The sequence below is a fragment of the Bacidia gigantensis genome (assembly GCF_019456465.1).
Source record: "Bacidia gigantensis strain McMullin 20006 chromosome Unknown contig_233, whole genome shotgun sequence".
Taxonomy (NCBI): Eukaryota; Fungi; Ascomycota; class Lecanoromycetes; order Lecanorales; family Ramalinaceae; genus Bacidia; species Bacidia gigantensis.
Window position 1 is genome coordinate 226,535 of NW_025408599.1, and position 18,618 is coordinate 245,152.

The following is an 18,618-nucleotide window of genomic DNA, read 5'->3' on the forward strand; positions in this document are numbered from 1 at the left end:
TAATATATTAATATTATATTAAAAATTAATTAATAATATTTTAAAGAATTTATTAAATTAATATATTAATATTTTTAAAAATAATATAATAATATATAAAAAATATTAAAAAAATATTTATATATTTAATAAAAATAAAAATAAATTTTAAACTTAAATTAAAAAAATATAAGTAATATTAGATTAGCTTAAGCTAATAATTAATTTTAATTAAATATTTATATAAAAAATTTTATAAATTATATTATTTTTAATAAAAATAAATTATTTATATTTTTATTTTAGAAAACTATTATAATAATTAAATAAAGCTTTTATTAAATAATTTAATATTAAATATTATAAAAATAATATTATTTTATATAAATTATAAAAAAACTTAAATATAAATAATATATTAAAAAAATAATTAATATTATAAAAAGCTATTAAATATATATTTAAATTTAAAAAAATATAAATTAAAATAAAAAAATAAGAAAATAAATATAGAATAAATAAACTTTAATTAAAAAAATAAAATAAAATATAACTTTATATAAAAAATCTTAGAATAAAAAGACTAAATAAAAAATTAAATTATTTATAAAATAATTTATTTAAAATTTAAAAGTAGAAAAGATAATATTAAAATATATTTAATATTTTATATATTATTCTTTAAAAAAAGTAAAGACTTTAAACTTATTTTAATATTATTTAAATATAAATTTTTAAAAAAAAATACTTTTAAAGTTAAAGAAATATTTAAAAAATAATATAGTTAATACTTTATTAAATAGAAAGACTATTTAAAAAAAGAAAATATATAAAAATTAAAAGAATATTTATTATTTAATTATATAAAGAAGCTTTAATACTTTTATTAATAATAATACTAAAAGTAAATAAAGCTTTTATTTCTTTATTAAATTAATTAAAGAAAAGAATATTAAAATTATTTAAAAAAAAAAGAGATTATTAATTATTAAATCTAATTTAAGAGCTAAAATTAATAAATAAATATTATTTAATTATTCTTTTTATTCTTTTTTATATAAATTTTTTTATTTCTAAGATATTCTTTATATTAAAATCTTTTAATTATTTTAATTTTTTTAAATAAAATTATCTTATTTTATAAATATCTAATAACTTAGAATAAGTATAGCTAACTCTTACTTATCTAAGTTATTAAGAATATTATATTATTTATTTATCTTTTTCTTAAAAAGAATAAGATTATATTTTTAATTATATTTAATATAATAAATAAATTAATTAGTTTTTATATATTTTAAACCTTAAGAAATATAGTTTTTATAGTAATATATAATAATATAATAATTATAATATTTCTTTTTTTTAAAAGTATAATAATAATATTAAATATTATTATTAAAGAATTATATAATATAATAAAGAAAATTAATAATTAAAAATAAATATATTAAAAAAAGAAATAATATTATATTTTATATAATAAATATAATAAAATAATTATAATAAAATAAAATTTATAATTATATTATATTATAAAGAAAAAGTAACTAAAAAAGATAAAGATAGCTAAAATACTTAAGTATACTTAAGTATTAAAAGTATTAAATAATTTTTAAATTAAATAAACTTAAAATAATTAAAGGTTAAATATTATTAAATAAGTTAAATAAAGTTTTTTATTTCTTATTATAAAATATAAAATAGTTATAATTTAATTCTATTTTATTAAATTACTTTTGTTTATTTTTTAATTATTATTTATATTTAGAAGAACTAATTTATATACTTTATAATTAAATTAACTAATACTATTTACTAGTTTAAATACTAGGGTTATAATACTATTCTAGAATTAAATTTATATTATTTTATAAAGATTTAATATAGTTTTATATAAATCTATATTATTAATACTTTTAATATATATTAATAATATAAAAATACTTTTATTATAGTTTTATTATAATAATAGATTTAAAAAAAGATAAAGTAATTTAAGTTTAATAGTTAATATAAATTACTAGTTATTTAGCTATTATTTTTATATTAATTTAAATATATTATTTATTATTTTAATTTAATATTATTATTTTATAATTATTAATTAAAATAATTTTTAATCTTTAAATAATTAAGTTATTATTAATAAAATAAATAATAAAGTTTTATAAAACCTTATTAATAATAGCTTTTTATTTTATAATTACTTTATTTTATATATATTATTTACAATAAATTTAAAAAGTTTAAAAGTACTTAAAATTAGCTTTCTATAAATTATTTTTATAAGTTTATTTATTAATAATAATAATATTATATTAAATAGTATTATTATTAATATTTTATCTACTAGCTAATAATATTTTTAATTAATTAGTATATATTAATTTTAAAGAATTATTAGTAAAACTAATAGCTTAACTAATAATAACTTTTATAAAATTATTTAAACTAATTTAATTAATATAGATAATATTAATAATTAATAGTTTATTAATATTTTATTAAATAGTTTAGTCTTTAATTATTAGCTTAATATTTTTAAACTATAATTCTATTAATAAATTTTTAATTATAATTTTTTATTATATAGTTTAAATAATATTATACTTTATTAATATTATAATATTAAACTTATTCTCTATTTTATTTTTTTATATCTCTTCTATAATTTTATTTTAAAAATCTATATTAAAATAGTTTTTAATAATAAAATCTTAAATATTAATTTTATTTTATTAAACAATAGCTTTTATAACTTTATTTATTATGTTCTTAAATATTATATATAAATAATATTTATAATTTTAATTATCTTATAATTTATTATATTTTTCCTCCCTTTTAATATTATTAAATTCTAACTCTTTAAAGTTATTATTACTTAGAAAATAATATTTAATATATATATAAATCTTAATATTAATAATATTTATTAGCTATCTTTTCTAGTTTATTTATATAAATATTATTTTTATAAAAGAAATTCCTATAAGATTATTAAATAATTAAACTAAGATTTATAATAAAAAGACTAGATTTTAAAGGAATATAATTAACTTAAAGAAGAGTAAAAGAAGAGGGAGAAGGAAGAGAAGAAGGAGGAAAAGTAAGATAATAATAATAAGTAGTAGTAGCCGCTTTCTTAGAGTTCTTAATATTGTAAGCTATAGTAGGTATTATAACAAGAATCTGAGTATATTGCGATTTTGCGGCTTCAAAAGCAATGAAAATAGTTGTTAGTGATTAATGTTCAACAGGCCCATACAAAATAGTATGGGTGTGTGGAAGATTTTTCATGCCAAGGAATTAATAATATCCTGCCCACGCTAAAACGGATCTCGCAAAAAGGCTGTAAGAGGCTTCAAATGCAGGTTGTACAAACAGCTGTCACAAAACAATGAGCGCGTCTAGCATGACATCGAACTTCGAAGGCAAGTAGCTGCTAGGTATGGAGCGTACTGTGCATATAGTTGCGAGAAGTAGCGCAACAAGACCTGCGATTCTCTTACATCCAAAGGTCAGATTGTAAGTTTCTCGCGATTACTGGATCACAATTCAACACCAGAGTCCTGGTCTGGTCACGATGAAATTGACAGTAGCGAGCTCGGAAATATAAATATACTAAGCCGCCAACACGAGAGAGGCATTGATTCTGAAAGACTGAGCTGATCAGAGCATTGCGAAGGCTGCGCCAGCCTTACAACTTCGACTGTTGTTTTACAGAAGTCAGAAATGCCGGACGTCGTTCTCAAGGTTCAAGCGACAGCGTCACTCACGACTGCCGCCAGAAGTGCTAGAGGAATTTTTGTTTTGGCACGAGTGGCAGATGAAAAGTTTAGTTTTGCCCCAACATATTAGGTAACTTTTAGTGGGAGGCCTGATATTTGCAGGCATTGGGGATTTGAAAGCTGAATGGAAACGACAACCTCTCCAACAGCAGCTTCGCCAAACAAGTACGCACCTCCCTCCGCCTCCGGTCGCGTAAGCAAGACTCCAGCCAAATCTAGTCTCGGCCGCGCTAAGCTCTGCTTCACATCATCCATGTTATAAGATTAGGGTGAGATGATAAATTAAAGGTGCCATGGCACCGCTTAAAAATATGCAGGTAGCCGAAGAGGTTGGGAAGGATGCCTGAGAAGGCGGGGGCGATGAAGAAGGATGATGAGGGCGTTAAACGGACTGCCACCTGCCTTATCAAGCTAGAACGAAGAGTCAAGGCTGACTTAGTGGGCGGCCTTGAGAGCCGCTACAAGATCCGGGCATGATCTTTGATGTCGTGAGGGATCATTTGCCCGATTTCCCTGACGGTATTCATCAAAGCCGGGTCACCGTGGTTGTTCATTAACATCTCCAGCTCTCTCTCAATGGGTGCTGACATGATGCGGCGCTCGCTACTATTGACATTGATCCTCTTTGCACAGGACTTTGCCACCGTCGATGCTGCAATCCCGGGCTATACCAAAACCGATGGCCGAACGCGCTTATTAGGAAGCTCCTTTGGCGTGCCCGGAATCAATGGGACCTTTGACTATGTTGTAAAGAATCTCCTGTGGAACAAGTTGTGGAGTGGCTGACTGACAGGCATCTTCTAGATTGTTGGGGGTGGAACAAGCGGGCTTATAGTTGCTGCACGATTGACGGAGGACCCAAATCTATCTGTTGCCGTCATAGAGGCTGGTGGCTTCTATGAGCTCGACAATGGCAATGTTTCTTTCCCGCATATGCAGGCCGAAATGGGGGCTCTGACCCATCCCAGATCCAACCGGCGATAGACTAGGGCATCGTGAGCACACCACAGGAGGTACAACCCACTTTCCCGCACTCAAAGTCATATTACAGGATCGAGAGACTTACTTCGTTGCGTTTTGCAATAGCGACTTGGCGCACGATCAATCTTCTATGCTCAAGGCAAGTGTTTAGGCGGCAGGTACGTAAGAAGCGTGGCTGAAGATAATTTAACGAAAATTAACGCAATAGCGCAGCTCTGCTCGAAATGTGCTTGCGTACCACAGGTAAGTCAAAGGATGATGTTCGATATTGAAGGAGACTCACGCACCTCAGGGGCTCGAAGGGCTCCTACCAAGCCTGGGCCGATCAAGTTGGAGATCAAAGCTTTACATTTGACAATCTTTGGCAATTCTTCCAGAAAAGTCCACACTTTACACCTCCAGACATCGCCAAAAGGGGCGCAGACAGTCAGGTAGACTATGACGAGAAAGCCTTCAGTCCATCCGGAGGCCCTTTACAAGTTTCTTAAGCAAACTTCTACCAGCCATTTTCTCGCTATATGAAACAAGCTTTCTCAATGCTGGGCTTCAAGAGCATACCCGGCTTCAATAGCGGCCAGCTGATTGGCTTCTCGGAATTCACACTGAGCATCGATCCAGAAGCTGCAACGCGGAGCTCGTCGGAGACCTCCTTCTTGCAGGACACATTGGACAGGCCGAATTTGCTGGTGCATCAGAGATCGCTTGCAAAGTCGCTGGTTTTTAATAACACGACGACTGCCACAAGCGTCCTTCTGGACACGTTCGGCAAAACCTACTCGCTCTCCGCGAGAAGGGAAGTCATCCTTGCTGCCGGTGTCGTGAGTCCTTCGATGAACCCCTCCTCATTTGACTCACCAACTAGCTCTTTGTAGTTTCGTACTCCGCAACTTCTGTTAGCCAGCGGTATCGGTTCAGCAGCGACGCTAGAAAAGCTCGGTGTACCTCTGCGGACCGACTTGCCAGGTGTAGGGCAGAATTTGCATGTACGCCTCGTACGTCCCATGACGAAAATTCTTTTTAAATTAAACCCTCCCGACAGGATCAGCCATTCTTTAGTGTTTCATATCGAGTCAACGTGACGACGAACTCGGAGCTTACGACGAACCAAAGTGCTGCAGCGAAAGCTGCCAACGATTATCTCACACGCCAAAGTGGTCGACTCAGTAGCGGTTCGAACAACTGGATAGATAAATCCCTGCGAATCTCTTGTTGTCTCAATGCTGATCTGCTCAGGTTGGGAGAAATTACCAGAAAGCTATCGAGTCAACTTCACCAAGAGTGCTCGCACTGAGCTTGCCCAATTCCCTTCCCACTGGCCAGAAATCGAGGTTGTACCATCGGCTGCCATAACAATACCTGTCACAGATCAAGCGCAATATGCATCTATACAAGTTGCTATCAGCTCCACGACTTCTGTTGGCACTGTCACTATTAATACTACCGACCTCAGCAAGAATCCCATCAAAGATCCGAAATGGCTGTCAACGGAGACAGACCAACAAGTGGCGGTGCAGACCCTCAAGAGGGCAAGGGAGATTGGTCAGGCAACTGGTGTGGTGATGGGAGATGAATACGCACCTGGTCCAGCTGTGAAGACCGATGCGGATATCCTTGCATATATCAAGAAGACCATGACGACGTTTCATCATGCTGTCGGCACCTGTACGTATCGATCTTTCCTTGCGCTGCGTATTGGATTGAGGTCGAAAGAATACTGAGCTTGAACGCGTACAGGCAAGATGGGTAAAGCCGAAGATAGCAGTGCTGTAGTCAACACCAAAGGCCTTGTGAAAGGAGTGGAGAAGCTACGCATCGTTGATGCCTCGATCTTTCCATTTTTGCCGCCAGGGCATACGCAAGGTACCGTTTGTGAGTCAAATACCACGCATTGTGCATACAGGGGTTGGTGTGCTGAAGATCATGGTAGATGCATTGGCCGAGAAGCTTGCTGTGGAGATCTTGAAAAGTAAGGTGAGCGCCGAGAGTATTTGAGGAGACCATCGGCGATCAATCGAAAATTTGGTAGAAAGATCTTGTAGTCATGTCAGAAAGGACAAAGCAAGGGATTGAGGAAGTAATAGGACTAAACCAGTCTACTGCAAGAGTTGTGTTGCTCGTTACATATGTCTTGTACTCCTCAAGTAAATGTCGAAGTTTGGTAAACAAGGCTATGGTCAAAGCAAGCCATCGATCAGTTCAGTCAACGAGCCAGGCGGGTTACTAATATCAGTAAGTCGTTATTTCGCCGATCGCTTCCACTTTGTGATCGCTATAAGCCCCTTTAATTCCTGTGCTCTCACGTGAAGGCTCCCCATCATCCTCCCCCTTCTTCATCGAACCAAGCTCTCTTGACTTCGCCGTCGCTGCATCTGTCTAGGACCGCCTTCGCGAATTCATCGGCTTGCGCATCATTTCTTAACGACTTTCACCATAATGGATAGGTTTTCTTCATGTTGATTGCCGGGTCCTCCAGATCCGCAAGGAATTCGACGTCCAACTACGGAGCGAGGCTGGGCTTGTTGCGAATCACTGCTCCGAGCATTTTAATGAATTCCACAGTCGGCATGGATCACGGCAAAATTCCTTGAAGTGGATGACCAACATCAGTGCAGGAGAAAGCACTTGGTTTCCCCGCTCGGTTGTCTTTGCACAAAATTTGCAAGCATGTACTAGCCCTCAAGATTGATGAGAATTACCCCGCTCTCTCAAACTTGCGCAGCTTTTTGGTAACAATGCGTCTCTGTTGATGACATCCTAGCTGCTGCTGCATAATCTGCGGTGGGACACAATAATCAGGTGACTCGTTGTAGCAATGATTATAGCACTCTCTTCGCGCAGAGGCTCGGGGGCTTCGCGAATCGAAAGCTACACGAGACCTTGATTAGCTAGATGTGTAACGACTTCAAGAATTCGCGGATTAGAGCACACCGATGTAATCTATTGAGTGTCCGGACCAACGGCTGAGTCAAGACCCAATGCGTTCCATACCGATCAAAGTTCTCTCAGCCTCGTTGAGTGAGAATGGTACGAGCCTCGGTCCAGAAGCCGCAGCCCAGAGGAGGGTAGATCGCCGATGTATCGAGGTGGCAAGGTAGATGGGGAGAAGCAGGGCAAGTAGCCAAGCGAATGAGAACATTCGATCATTTTCGTTGCATATTTTCTCTTTGAAGCATGCACCTCTTTTAGCAGCATCAATCATTTTTGAGCATGCAGCTTTTCATAGCAGCCAAATCTTTTCGTTGCATGTAGATCCTCGAGAAAGTGAATTTCGATCACATGCGAATGAACAGCACGAGACACTGACGGCTTCCGAGCTCTTAAGAGCTCGTCGCTCCATCTCCCCAATGTTCAGAGACTCTACGCTGGAAAGTCCCTTTGCATTGAGCTTCCACTAAGTCTTTTACCGAGCCTCAAGCTACCTGTCCGTTGAATCAACGCCAAGGTCTGATCATGTCTCATCTGTTTGTCGACTCAGTTATCTCCGCTGAAGACTACAACCGTCTGGTGATAGATCATGAGGCAACAGAGCGTGCAGCGCTCCTCGACTTGAAGCGCAATCACCTCCCAGCCTTATCGCAAACGCTCATCTCACACGGAGTCGCTGATTTCGTTGAGCTTCACCTCTTGCATCGACACTTCAGACTTCAGGAGGGAGAAGCCATGGTGCATAAAACGCTCACCATTCCCAAGGCTAGCGACGTCGCTGCAGTGACCATCGACATCGCTAAAGCAATGGATTGCGCAGAGCCGGTCAAATCTTCTCTGGTTCCACTACTGTGGATGGCCTGCCCCTCTGGCGAGGGCCTCGTGGCTTACGAATACGGCCTCGGCGGTTCTGTCGACTCACACAAGCGAGAATTCCAAAGCATCTCCGCTGAAGCATGGAGTACTTTCGCGCGTGCATTCACCGCCCATGTCCACGCCGCTGGGATCGCGGACCTCGTTTCCCTGAAAGACAAAGATTGTATCAATGGAGGAGAATACGTCGTGCCTGACATGCGAGTGCTTTTTCGAGTGCCAACAAGCGCAATTGACCTTCAGCCCGGCAGCGGGGTCCTGGAGTCTGGCTGGGACTTAAATGCGAAGACGGAATCGAATGCTGGCTTTCCAGAATGCACGGACGGCCATGTCACCAAGACGAGACGAACTAAAGGAGGGTCAGTCGCGCATTATCATAGTACGACGAAGAATGGTATCGATGCTTTTAATCCGAAGGAAGTCCCGCTCCCATATACCAATGCTATGTGGGCTACTTCTCAGTCAGAGAACTTTTGGGCCGTAAACAGTGGGGTAGACGTCACAGCCTGATATCGTACGAGAGCGAACAGCTTCGGCCTTTTCCTGCAGAGGGTAGCAATATGATCAGGTGGAAATGATACGAGTAGTACTCCATAGTTCGAGTGAAGAAATCGACATTGCCTGCGAATTTTGTGCGATCAAGAGCCATTATAGCGGTAAAAGACTTAGTAATCATGTACGCTAATAAAATACTACGCTCGCACGCTGCGGGTGAAAATTGCCTCGAGGCTCTCGGCTAAACCTTCCTAAAACAGGTTTACGAACCAGCCTCGCGCTTTCAAGGTCTCTTCGGACGCTTGCCCGCCAAATCAGCGCCTTGGCTGTCCGAGGAGACCTTGAAAGCGCGAGCCAGCCACGGCATCGGGGCGTTCTACGCTGAGTGGCTGCTCCTATCGATAATCTTTATCGATACCACGGACCACTCCATCCCTCCTTCAAAACTTCTCCATCATTCCTTTCTTATCACTTTCGCCTGTGTGAACTCTCACTTCAAGGACCTCCTAAGTCTCTGTTGCGCACTCGTTCTTCCGCGTCATAATTCATTCCATACAATGACCTCCACCTTGATGACGCAAGATGACGCTGCGGCGGCGATTCTAGCCTATGCCTTCTCCGGGGCCATCGGCCCAGTCGATGGCAAGGGCGTGAACTACGCCCTCCTCAATACCATTTCTACAGCCTTTACTTGGTCCATATCCTTGGAGGACTTTGACGCTGACCCAATGCCTATTGATCGGTATTTGGTCAAGATTGATAGGCGTACGAAAGAAATCTCCCCTCCTAAGCCTATTACTCTCTCTGAAGCGGAACTCAAGGAAGTTATTCTGGCAGCAACAAAGCGACACACAAGCTCTTCATCCAGATTCACCGATGGATCATTAAGCACCTCATATAGAGTCAACGTCCAGAATCATCCAGAAGAATACGTGGTACAGTTGCGCCACCATGGAAAAGTGGCTTCCATGGATTTTCTCATGGCTTTGATCTCAAGGACTATTGATCCCGGAATTCTCCCTGTTCCTACTGTCTATCCAATCCCGGGAGAGATGGAACGGCAAGAGATGACAGGAATGGGGAAGCAAGTGACTCAATTGATACCAGGCGAGATGGCAGATTCAGTCTATTATTCGCAACTGTCGCATGAGCAAAGACTTGCGTTCGTAAAGAGAGCAGCCCTCGCATTCCAGGCTTGCTGGGAGCAAATCAGGCTGCCTCATCCCCCTTTGATCGGTGAGCTCCTTGGGGACGAAAGCAACGGCCTCGTAATCGGACCTGACAGACATTACAGTCTGGGTGGCCCATTCACAACTGTCCGTGCATATCTTCGAGCTTGGATCAGATATTCATTGTCCACTCTCATAAAACAGCAAGGCATTGATGAATTCAAGAATCGGTATTTAGCGCGTATCGAAAATTTTATTGACCGTTATGAGTATGATATTCCGGCCGTGGTTGAAGACATCCCGATCGTGGCCATACATGAGGACATGGGTCTCCATAACATCATACTTGGGAGTTCCACCGAAATACGAGCCATCATTGATTGGGAGTTCATTGCCAGTGCGCCATATGCAGCTCAAGATCAAATCATCGAGACTCTCTTTCGCAAGCCTGCCCCCAACCAGTTTGGTCCCGAGCTGGATCGCGCCAATGAGCTTCGGGCAGCCTTTTGGGATACTATTCCGGAGTGGAAGCGACGAAATGAGAGCGAAGCAACAAAAACTTTCTTGGACTGGTTCAAATTTGGGCTTTTCATGAAACCTGAACCGCTACTGGACGACTTGACGGAGGAAGAGAAGCAGGCTTATTGGCAGGAAAATATTCGGATCGTGGAAGAGATGCTGGACCGATATGGAGCCACAAGATCTTGAGTGGCACGAATCGGCAGACCAGAGATCAAATCATATCTTCCATTCGAAGCTCGCGTGCAGCGCATCCTTCCCTCCGCCTTCCTATGCCCGCTGCTCCCTCCTTTTTTCAACCCTCCATCACTGTGCATTCCATCGCTAACTGCATGCCCTTTCACTCCCCAAGAGAGTTCCTTCACTACCCTCAAGACTAGTCGCAGCAAATTGCCAGCACGCCTCGTGGCTCCAAACAAAAACGATCAAATGTGCGTCGGCATCGCCCTTTCCGTTTACTTCCCCCTTTTTCCTTCACCTTTCCACTCCGCCCATCAGCACCAGCCCCTTACCACCCCCGCTGCTCTACAATCGAGTAGCTATTCCCCCTCTATCTGTCGTTACATCTACATCTAGGCGTTAGGAGATCATGTACCCAGCGGTCGCAGGCTCTTGAGCGAAATCAGCTTGTTGGGGGGCTTCATAGGATTTCTTGATGACTTTCCTGGCGAAGTCTCTGAAATTCGGTGGGACTCGTGATTTCAGATTACAGAGCGAGAGACAGAAAATGGAAAGCAGCGAATGATTCGTCTGGGATTGGGAGAATCTGATACAAAGTTGGGGAGACGACTGATTCGCTCACCGTACGTGTATACTCAAATTAAGGATAGCACGCTGACAACAACGCGATTTCCAGGCTCTGAGAAGCTTGCGATCAGAAAGACGCAAAGAAGCTGCAACGACATCGACGAACGCGGGAAAGACAATGGGAGGCATACTACACCATCGAAGCCAGAGACATCTTTGAAATCGGCAGGGGCAAGACTTGAAGAACAGAACGCAGTATCGAAAGCATTTCATTTGCCTCTGTACAATTACCCACAACCGCACAAACACTCCCCCTACCAATCCATCCATCTACCCACCTTCAATCCCACCCAACCGTCCGCCAAATCGATCTCCCCATCCTACACCTCCTCACACAAATCCCCCTAACAGGCCCCCCCACCAGCCCCTGCTTCCCAGCAGCCTGCGCAACCTTCAACGCCTTAAACGTCTCCTCAGCCAACGCGGCAATCTCAGCATCATGATCCTTATCGACCAGGGCATCCACAGGGGCTCGGGGGGGCGCTGTTGAGCATGTTTTGCAACCCGGCTGCGTTGTTGGAGTTGCTTAGCACGGTGGTGTAGGCGGAGGCGGAGGCGGAGGTGGTTGTGGCGGTGGCGGTGTCGGCGCCGAGGAGTTGCAGCAGGGATTCGACGTTGATGGCGATGTATGTCGGCGACGAGGGCCGGGTTGAGGGTGTCGTCTTTTTTTTTGAGGGGGCTGCTCAGGGTGAGGGGGATGAGGAGAGTGAGGATGTAGGAGTAGCGCATGGCTGGCTTGTTTGATGGTAGTTGTTGTTGTTGTTGAGAAGTGCGACGTCAGTGGAGGTGGTTGGCGAGTTTTTGACGAAGGGTAGGAAAGAAATGATGGGTTTGATTGTGTAGAGGGAATTATGATGATCTTTGTCACATGTGAGCGAGGATGGCGCAGGACTCATCAAGTAAGTCCTGGAAGAGATGTGAATTCTTTGATCCGACATAGCAACACATACGCTGCCGCCCACGTTTGGAGTGATTGAATCTCAAACATGATGGAAGCGTGAGGCTAACAGCGGAGCCTCCTTCTCGTGGCGAACTCTTATTATATCACGGACGTGTGACACTAACTACATTCGTAACTTCCATTGGTCGGTTTTCGAGTGGATGGCCCCCAAATTCATTGCTGAAAGTCGATAAATATTCCCAGCCCGCGTTATCATAAGAGGCTCTTTCAGTACTTTGATTTGTCAACATGCCTGAAGCAACCCGGTCGTACATCAAGTAACGAAGCGGCTAGTCAGTGGAAATTTCAAGGGCGTTCGGATGATGAATGAAGGGCGACGACGACGACCTCCATCGTTCGAAATCATTTCTTTCCCAGAGTCTGCGTTGGGATCACAGCCACACCATCGTTCATCATTTCGAACACACGGCTTGCGGCCAAATGAGCAAGCCATCGGAAGTCGGAAAGCCAGATCAATCATTATCATTGAAGCGCTGCTGAAGTGAAAGACGCCTTTACGAAAGCCCAACAGTCGGCGGCTAGCCTGACCTCGCTGCAATCTGCTATCCAGGCTCCCTTTTCTTAGCTGGTACATCAGTATTTCCTAGCCCTCTGAAAATCATGATTCTAGCCAATACTGATTCGTCATGATCACGTCGCCTTTCACGCCGAGACCATGGGATTTGTTCGCATTCTCACGACTTACTAGAATATCACTTTTTCTGCACCAGACAGGTCGAATGAAGAATAGAACTCAAGCCTGGAGAAGGAAATCATGGCGGCGTTGAACATCCAGTCGCTAATCGGCTGCTCTCTCTCTTCGTCCACTCCTCTCAGCATCATCCTTGAATCCAGGGCCCTTCTGCCTCGTCCCTCATTTCGTGCTTCTTCCCTCACCATTCCCCAAGCAATCCTTGCCAACTAGGGTCCGACTCCAAGCACGGAGGGTTCAAAACAGCGCTCGCCGTAGACAGTTTCGTCGCTCCATATATGCCCTAAACACATCAGCTTTTCCCACCCAATGTGTGGCTTGACTTGAAAAGAAGGGGGCAGTGTTGGCAGCTACGCATGATCGGATGTGGGAATCTCGGCTAAGGGCCCGAACAGTCTAATAATATTACACGTTCCCATCTAGTACCTTTTGTGGTGCTACATTCAAACGATTGTTTTCCTCTGAGCGAATCTCATCGGTCCTTGAGAATGCTTCATCGCACATGACGTGTGCCGCCACGCCAATATGGCGACACTCCCCAGTCTTTTCACCTATCCTCTAATCCTCCATCCCGTGATTGACGCCTATGCCATGCTTCTCTACATTCGAGTTTGCAAGACAACGTCCGTAGATCAGTGGCGTCGTCTTCCTCCATACCAAGCTTCGGGTCCGCCAGGCGACCAATGGTAGGTTCTATCATGTTGATTGGGACGATCGGGTTGCCTTCCTCTCGAAACTTGGCTGCCAGGACCAGGACGAGGGCGGTGCTCCGGGCGTGGTCTACCACCTCCACCACCCCCTCCTCCATGAGGTGGAGGACGGTTTGGGGGAGGCCTAGGTCGTGGAGGAGGGGGTCGGTGAGGTGGAGGGGTACGTGCGCGAGGCGCTGGACCTGATCTGCGCCTCTGAGTGTCTCTGGTCGGAGACCTTTGAAATGCACCTACGCCTATGTGCATAGGGTTGGATTCGTGCCGAGTGCGGTGAAAAGTTTCGGGAGAACGATGGCGTGGACGAGACCTTTGACGTGGTGGGGGTGGTGGTGGTGGTGGTCGCTACATGCAGTAAGTGTATGTTGACATGAGGGTACATGCATGAAGAGAGCATTTGTAAGATCTCAAAGAATGCAGGACATGGATTTCTTACATTCCTATCACGATCTCGATCACGTCTATCCCGTGAACGTTCTCGTTGAGGTTCTCGTGGACCTGAGCGTCGACGAGGAGGAGGTGAGTCGTTTGGACGGACCATGAATGGGAAACCGTGTTTTCGAACCATCTTGGACGTTTTCGGTGATCTTGCAAAGAAGCTTTGATTGTTGATGATAGAGAATGTTAAGAAGATAGAGCAATGAAGGAGTATATATACTCAGCGAAAGAGCCATTCTGTGAGACCGTTGTGCAACGCAAGATTCAATTGCGTGCTTCGAGGCACCACAATGGCCGATGTACTACAGCGATCGATTCAGTACACCGACTGATGCCTTCACAGAGCCCACAAATAGAGGACCGTGGAGAACGATTGATAGAGTACAACAAAATGGCCTTGCCCAATCACCGTCGTACATTGCTGCTGGTTGCGTACATCGCAAACCCTTCGTACAAGCTGGTCCTACAAACTCGCAACTTTGTGATGCGTCTCTGATGCCAATCTCCTTCCGCACAGCTCTGAACAACAACAGATGTGAGAGAAAGTCCAACAGATGGTTTCCAGCGCGCGAGGAATGCCTATGGATGTAGCAATTCGCCTGTACCACCTTTGATGTGCGACTACTCATCCGGCCCAGCATGTCACATTACGAAAATGTCGTGCAAGCTGTAAAGGCTCCAGATTGCGAGTGTCTGCCTTGCGCGGGCATCCTTGGGCAAAATCCTTAACGAGAGACCCTCGTTGTACTCGAAGACGTACAACGCGGTCGACATTGTCGATATGTGTTGGTGAGAAATAGTGCAAGAGTGATGTAGTCAAAGGGCTTGAATGACTTCGAGCTAACGTATGCGCCTTTGTTATGTTTTCTTGGAAGAGAAGATGCGAGAAAGAAGTGCCAATGCCTCCAGAGATAAGAAAACGTTCACACACGCCAATATTCTGATTGCACATGAATGTCAAGCTTTGGAGCGACGTGACAACTACTTGTAAGACAGCGTGGTCTCAGCCGGGGTGAAGGAAATGCCATATGCTCAAGTTGTACAACTGATTGCTCGAAGTCGCCGAATCCCTTGTGAGCGGTACACAATACAGAAATTTTCGATCGGACCCAAGGCACCATCAGATCTTGCTAAAACATATCTCAACGATTGAGTCCGGAGTCAGGAGTCTCGCAAAAGAATTGAGAGTGGGAATAGAGAAGGACAGCTTCCGAAGCGTCGACTGAAGCCGCTCATTGACTTCCGCGAAAATGTATCGCTGTTACTCGACATCCCAGGCCCAAAGACTCATCAACACATTACGCTAAGCCATCGCTGGCCCAACGAAAGTGAAAGACTGCTCCTGCTCTCGGCTGACAAAATTTCTGACTTCTTACTCTAGACTCCCGATAGCCTAGCCAGCGGCTTGTCAATAGCGTTCGTGGACACAGCCAGGTTCTGCCGATGTATCGGAGTCCAGTACCTTGTGTCTCCAAGTCGATAGATAGGCCGTCGTTGATTCATGAGCTCTGAAGCCGGCCACCCTCAATCTTCTCCCTTTGCATATTGGACATAATGCTTCTATACCGGCTTGATTCTTTGTGTCACACGATCAAGGATCTTTGTAGTGTGCGTACATTTGCGGCACTTGTTCTTTGCCCTTCCCTTCTGTGCAAGTCGCACGTTCAAATTTCGCCTCAAAGCTCTGAATTGCTTAGCTTGCAGAACAACAACCACCTTTATCTAGTGCTCTGAGTAGGCTGCATCACCGTGCTCTCACATACTCTTGTCGCGTTGTAGTGGTCGCAAGTAATACTACTCCTAGCGGAGGGCAATTGTTAGGTCTGAGCCATCTTGTCGCACCAGCAGCCACGAACACAACTCATCGACAAGCAGGGAATTTATTCTCTTTATTCGATCCGAAAATGACCTTTTTTCAGAAAACCAAGATCGGGTTGCCTTGGTTGGTAGTGAATGTCACCCTGGTGGCACAGCTGTTTTGATGCGGCGCGATCCGAAAGCAGGCGTATGTTGAGATGCGATTGGTATCAATCAAGATGTCAGGCTAAAGCCGACAAAGATATGACATTTCGGAGTCTGTCGAAGTAATCTGATGACTTTTGAAACCTCGTAATGGGATGCAAGATGCGACTGTGCGCAGCAGGCATAGTCCGACCCAGCATCATATATATATCTGGTGATACCTTCCCAATTTCTCGGCCATTCACAACAGGTCCACAGTGTATAGTGCAGTACCAATACCCTGCAGGCAGATACAAATTGCCCTCATCTCAACCGCTCTACAAACGCCACAGTCCGAGGATGCTTGCCCTCTTTGGCATTGTCTTCACCCCCCTGCTCCTCTCGACCTCGGCCAAAGCCAGATCCCAACCTCTCACACCAGCCCTCTTCCAAGCCAACGTCCTCCATCGCCGTGGAGAGACACCTTGTGACCTGGGCTCCACGCCCATCCTCTACAGCGAATACCATTCCGACAAATGCCCCCCGCAACCATCCTTGCGCCCGACGGCCAGTGCCCCATCGAAGCCCAAGATTGCGTCAAATACTGTCAAGTTCGCACCAATTTCTTTTATGGGGAGGAGCAGATCCTGTCTCCAACGTATTGCCATGGGCCCTTGACGTGTTCGGTGTCAAGTAGCAAGACCATTACGTGGACCTGGAAGGGTGACTTGAGTCTACCGGAGCTGATCAAAAAGTTCTCTAAACATCGGTATCACGGGAGGAGTCAGCTATGCGACGGCGACCTTGAACCAGGAGATGAAATCTGTGAAGGTAGAAGAAGGGCAGTGCGGGTATGACCTTCCTTCTCATCTTGAAGGAGTCATGGTAAGTCTTCCTTTCCTGCCTGTCACGCGCCCTGCCCTTACATTGTCTTCTCTCCCACCCAACCCGTCCCAGCCTCTCCATTGTTCACACTCATCCGTTTCTCATGACGACGACCAACTAACATCACATTCTTGCCGCACAGCGGAACCCTCACGCAATGCATCTCTGCCAAGGAATGCAAGGAAGTCACCACCCAGTCCAACTACTGCATGACCCAGGGCCATCGCACCGCTGACGGCGCCAATATTATGGGCACCACTATCTTCGTGAAAGTTGACTGTAGCAATAATAAGTGGTTGCCGGATGACCAGCAGGATGAAGCGTATAGGCATCCAGGCGTGCAGAAGGCACAGAGCGAGTTAAACACATTTGCTTGTGCGTCGTGCAATGAGGACGGGTGTCCGGACGGCCCAGCTTGTTGTGGGAGTGAGACGTGCGGTTAGGACCCCACGCAAGATGGCACGGCCTGCGTGACTGCAAGTAGTGGGTACGAATAGTGTGGTGATGGAGGGCGATGTGAAGGGCGTGGTGGTGGATGGTGGCGTCTTGGGCAGGGGAAATTCGGGTAGATGTTACCCAAGCACACGGTCGGGCTTGGAGTCTGTGAGACCGTGACTCTTTTATTTATCACCCTTGCCAGGTCTTGATCATATGCAGCGTAGACAACGTATTGAGACGGAATCGAGCACCTTCATGGATCTCCATCGTGATCTTTCAATACCTCTTCCAAGTACCAGGTGGCCATTGGTTGAGCTTGTGATGACAGATGTGAAACTGCCGCAAGAAAGAAGTCTTCATTCCCCATGCTGAAATTTGCTCGCCGGGCATGGGAACGCTCAATTGAGCGTTCACCCATATCGGCACAGGACTGATGGTCCACGAGCTGTACAGAATTCTGGTTGTGTAGTGCAAAGTCTTCCCTTTCCATGACCCGTCTCTGTGTAAACATATTGTGAGCTGAGAACAACTCTTGGACAAGACCGGATTTTGAGCTGTCTCTGAGGGAAAGATGAGCTGAGGGCGTAGATGATTGAGGAGGCAGAGGGTAGAGAGGAATGGATCGAGGTGAGGCGGTATCGCAGGCAAGATGGCTCTAATCTATTCAGTTGTAAACAATCTGACCGACTAGTCATGAGCACACCTGCTCGGCATACTTGAAGATCTTTGGCTTGATACGCTTTGGCTGATGTTGGATCGATTGTCTGGCTATTGCAGACACGTGCACTGCGAGGGATTCTTTTGGCACAGTTGGGCTGCACGGTCTTGTCCTGTAGCTACAACTCTGCGGAGAACCTTCAGCGGCCGGTGGAGAGTAGCGAGGGACAGATCTGGTTGAGCTACGATTCAGCTCGTAGGCAGGGGAATCAATGGGAGAAAGCAGTGATGAAGGATACCTTACAAAAGGGAAGGTCGGCACCAGGAGCTCTAGCGTCCTGTCATTAAGATATTACTC

General features: G+C 43.1%; 3 protein-coding genes across 3 annotated transcripts; all 3 read left to right on the plus strand.

Annotated features, from left to right (window-relative positions):
* Positions 1-5,290: 5,290 nt before the first annotated feature.
* On the plus strand, positions 5,291-6,746 carry KY384_004659 (uncharacterized protein; the record flags this gene model as incomplete). Its single annotated transcript, XM_044813164.1, has 6 exons — positions 5,291-5,572; positions 5,627-5,737; positions 5,794-5,923; positions 5,988-6,416; positions 6,489-6,614; positions 6,655-6,746. 6 exons carry the CDS (start codon positions 5,291-5,293, stop codon positions 6,744-6,746), a joined length of 1,170 nt encoding a protein of 389 aa, XP_044669904.1.
* A 1,458-nt stretch (positions 6,747-8,204) lies between these two features.
* On the plus strand, positions 8,205-9,062 carry KY384_004660 (uncharacterized protein; the record flags this gene model as incomplete). Its single annotated transcript, XM_044813165.1, has 1 exon — positions 8,205-9,062. The coding sequence occupies one exon, from the start codon at positions 8,205-8,207 to the stop codon at positions 9,060-9,062; it is 858 nt and encodes a 285-aa protein (XP_044669905.1).
* A 542-nt stretch (positions 9,063-9,604) lies between these two features.
* KY384_004661 (uncharacterized protein) lies at positions 9,605-10,924 on the plus strand (the record flags this gene model as incomplete). The annotated part of the gene is made up of 1 exon (XM_044813166.1): positions 9,605-10,924. One exon carries the CDS (start codon positions 9,605-9,607, stop codon positions 10,922-10,924), a length of 1,320 nt encoding a protein of 439 aa, XP_044669906.1.
* Between the last annotated feature and the right edge of the window lie 7,694 nt (positions 10,925-18,618).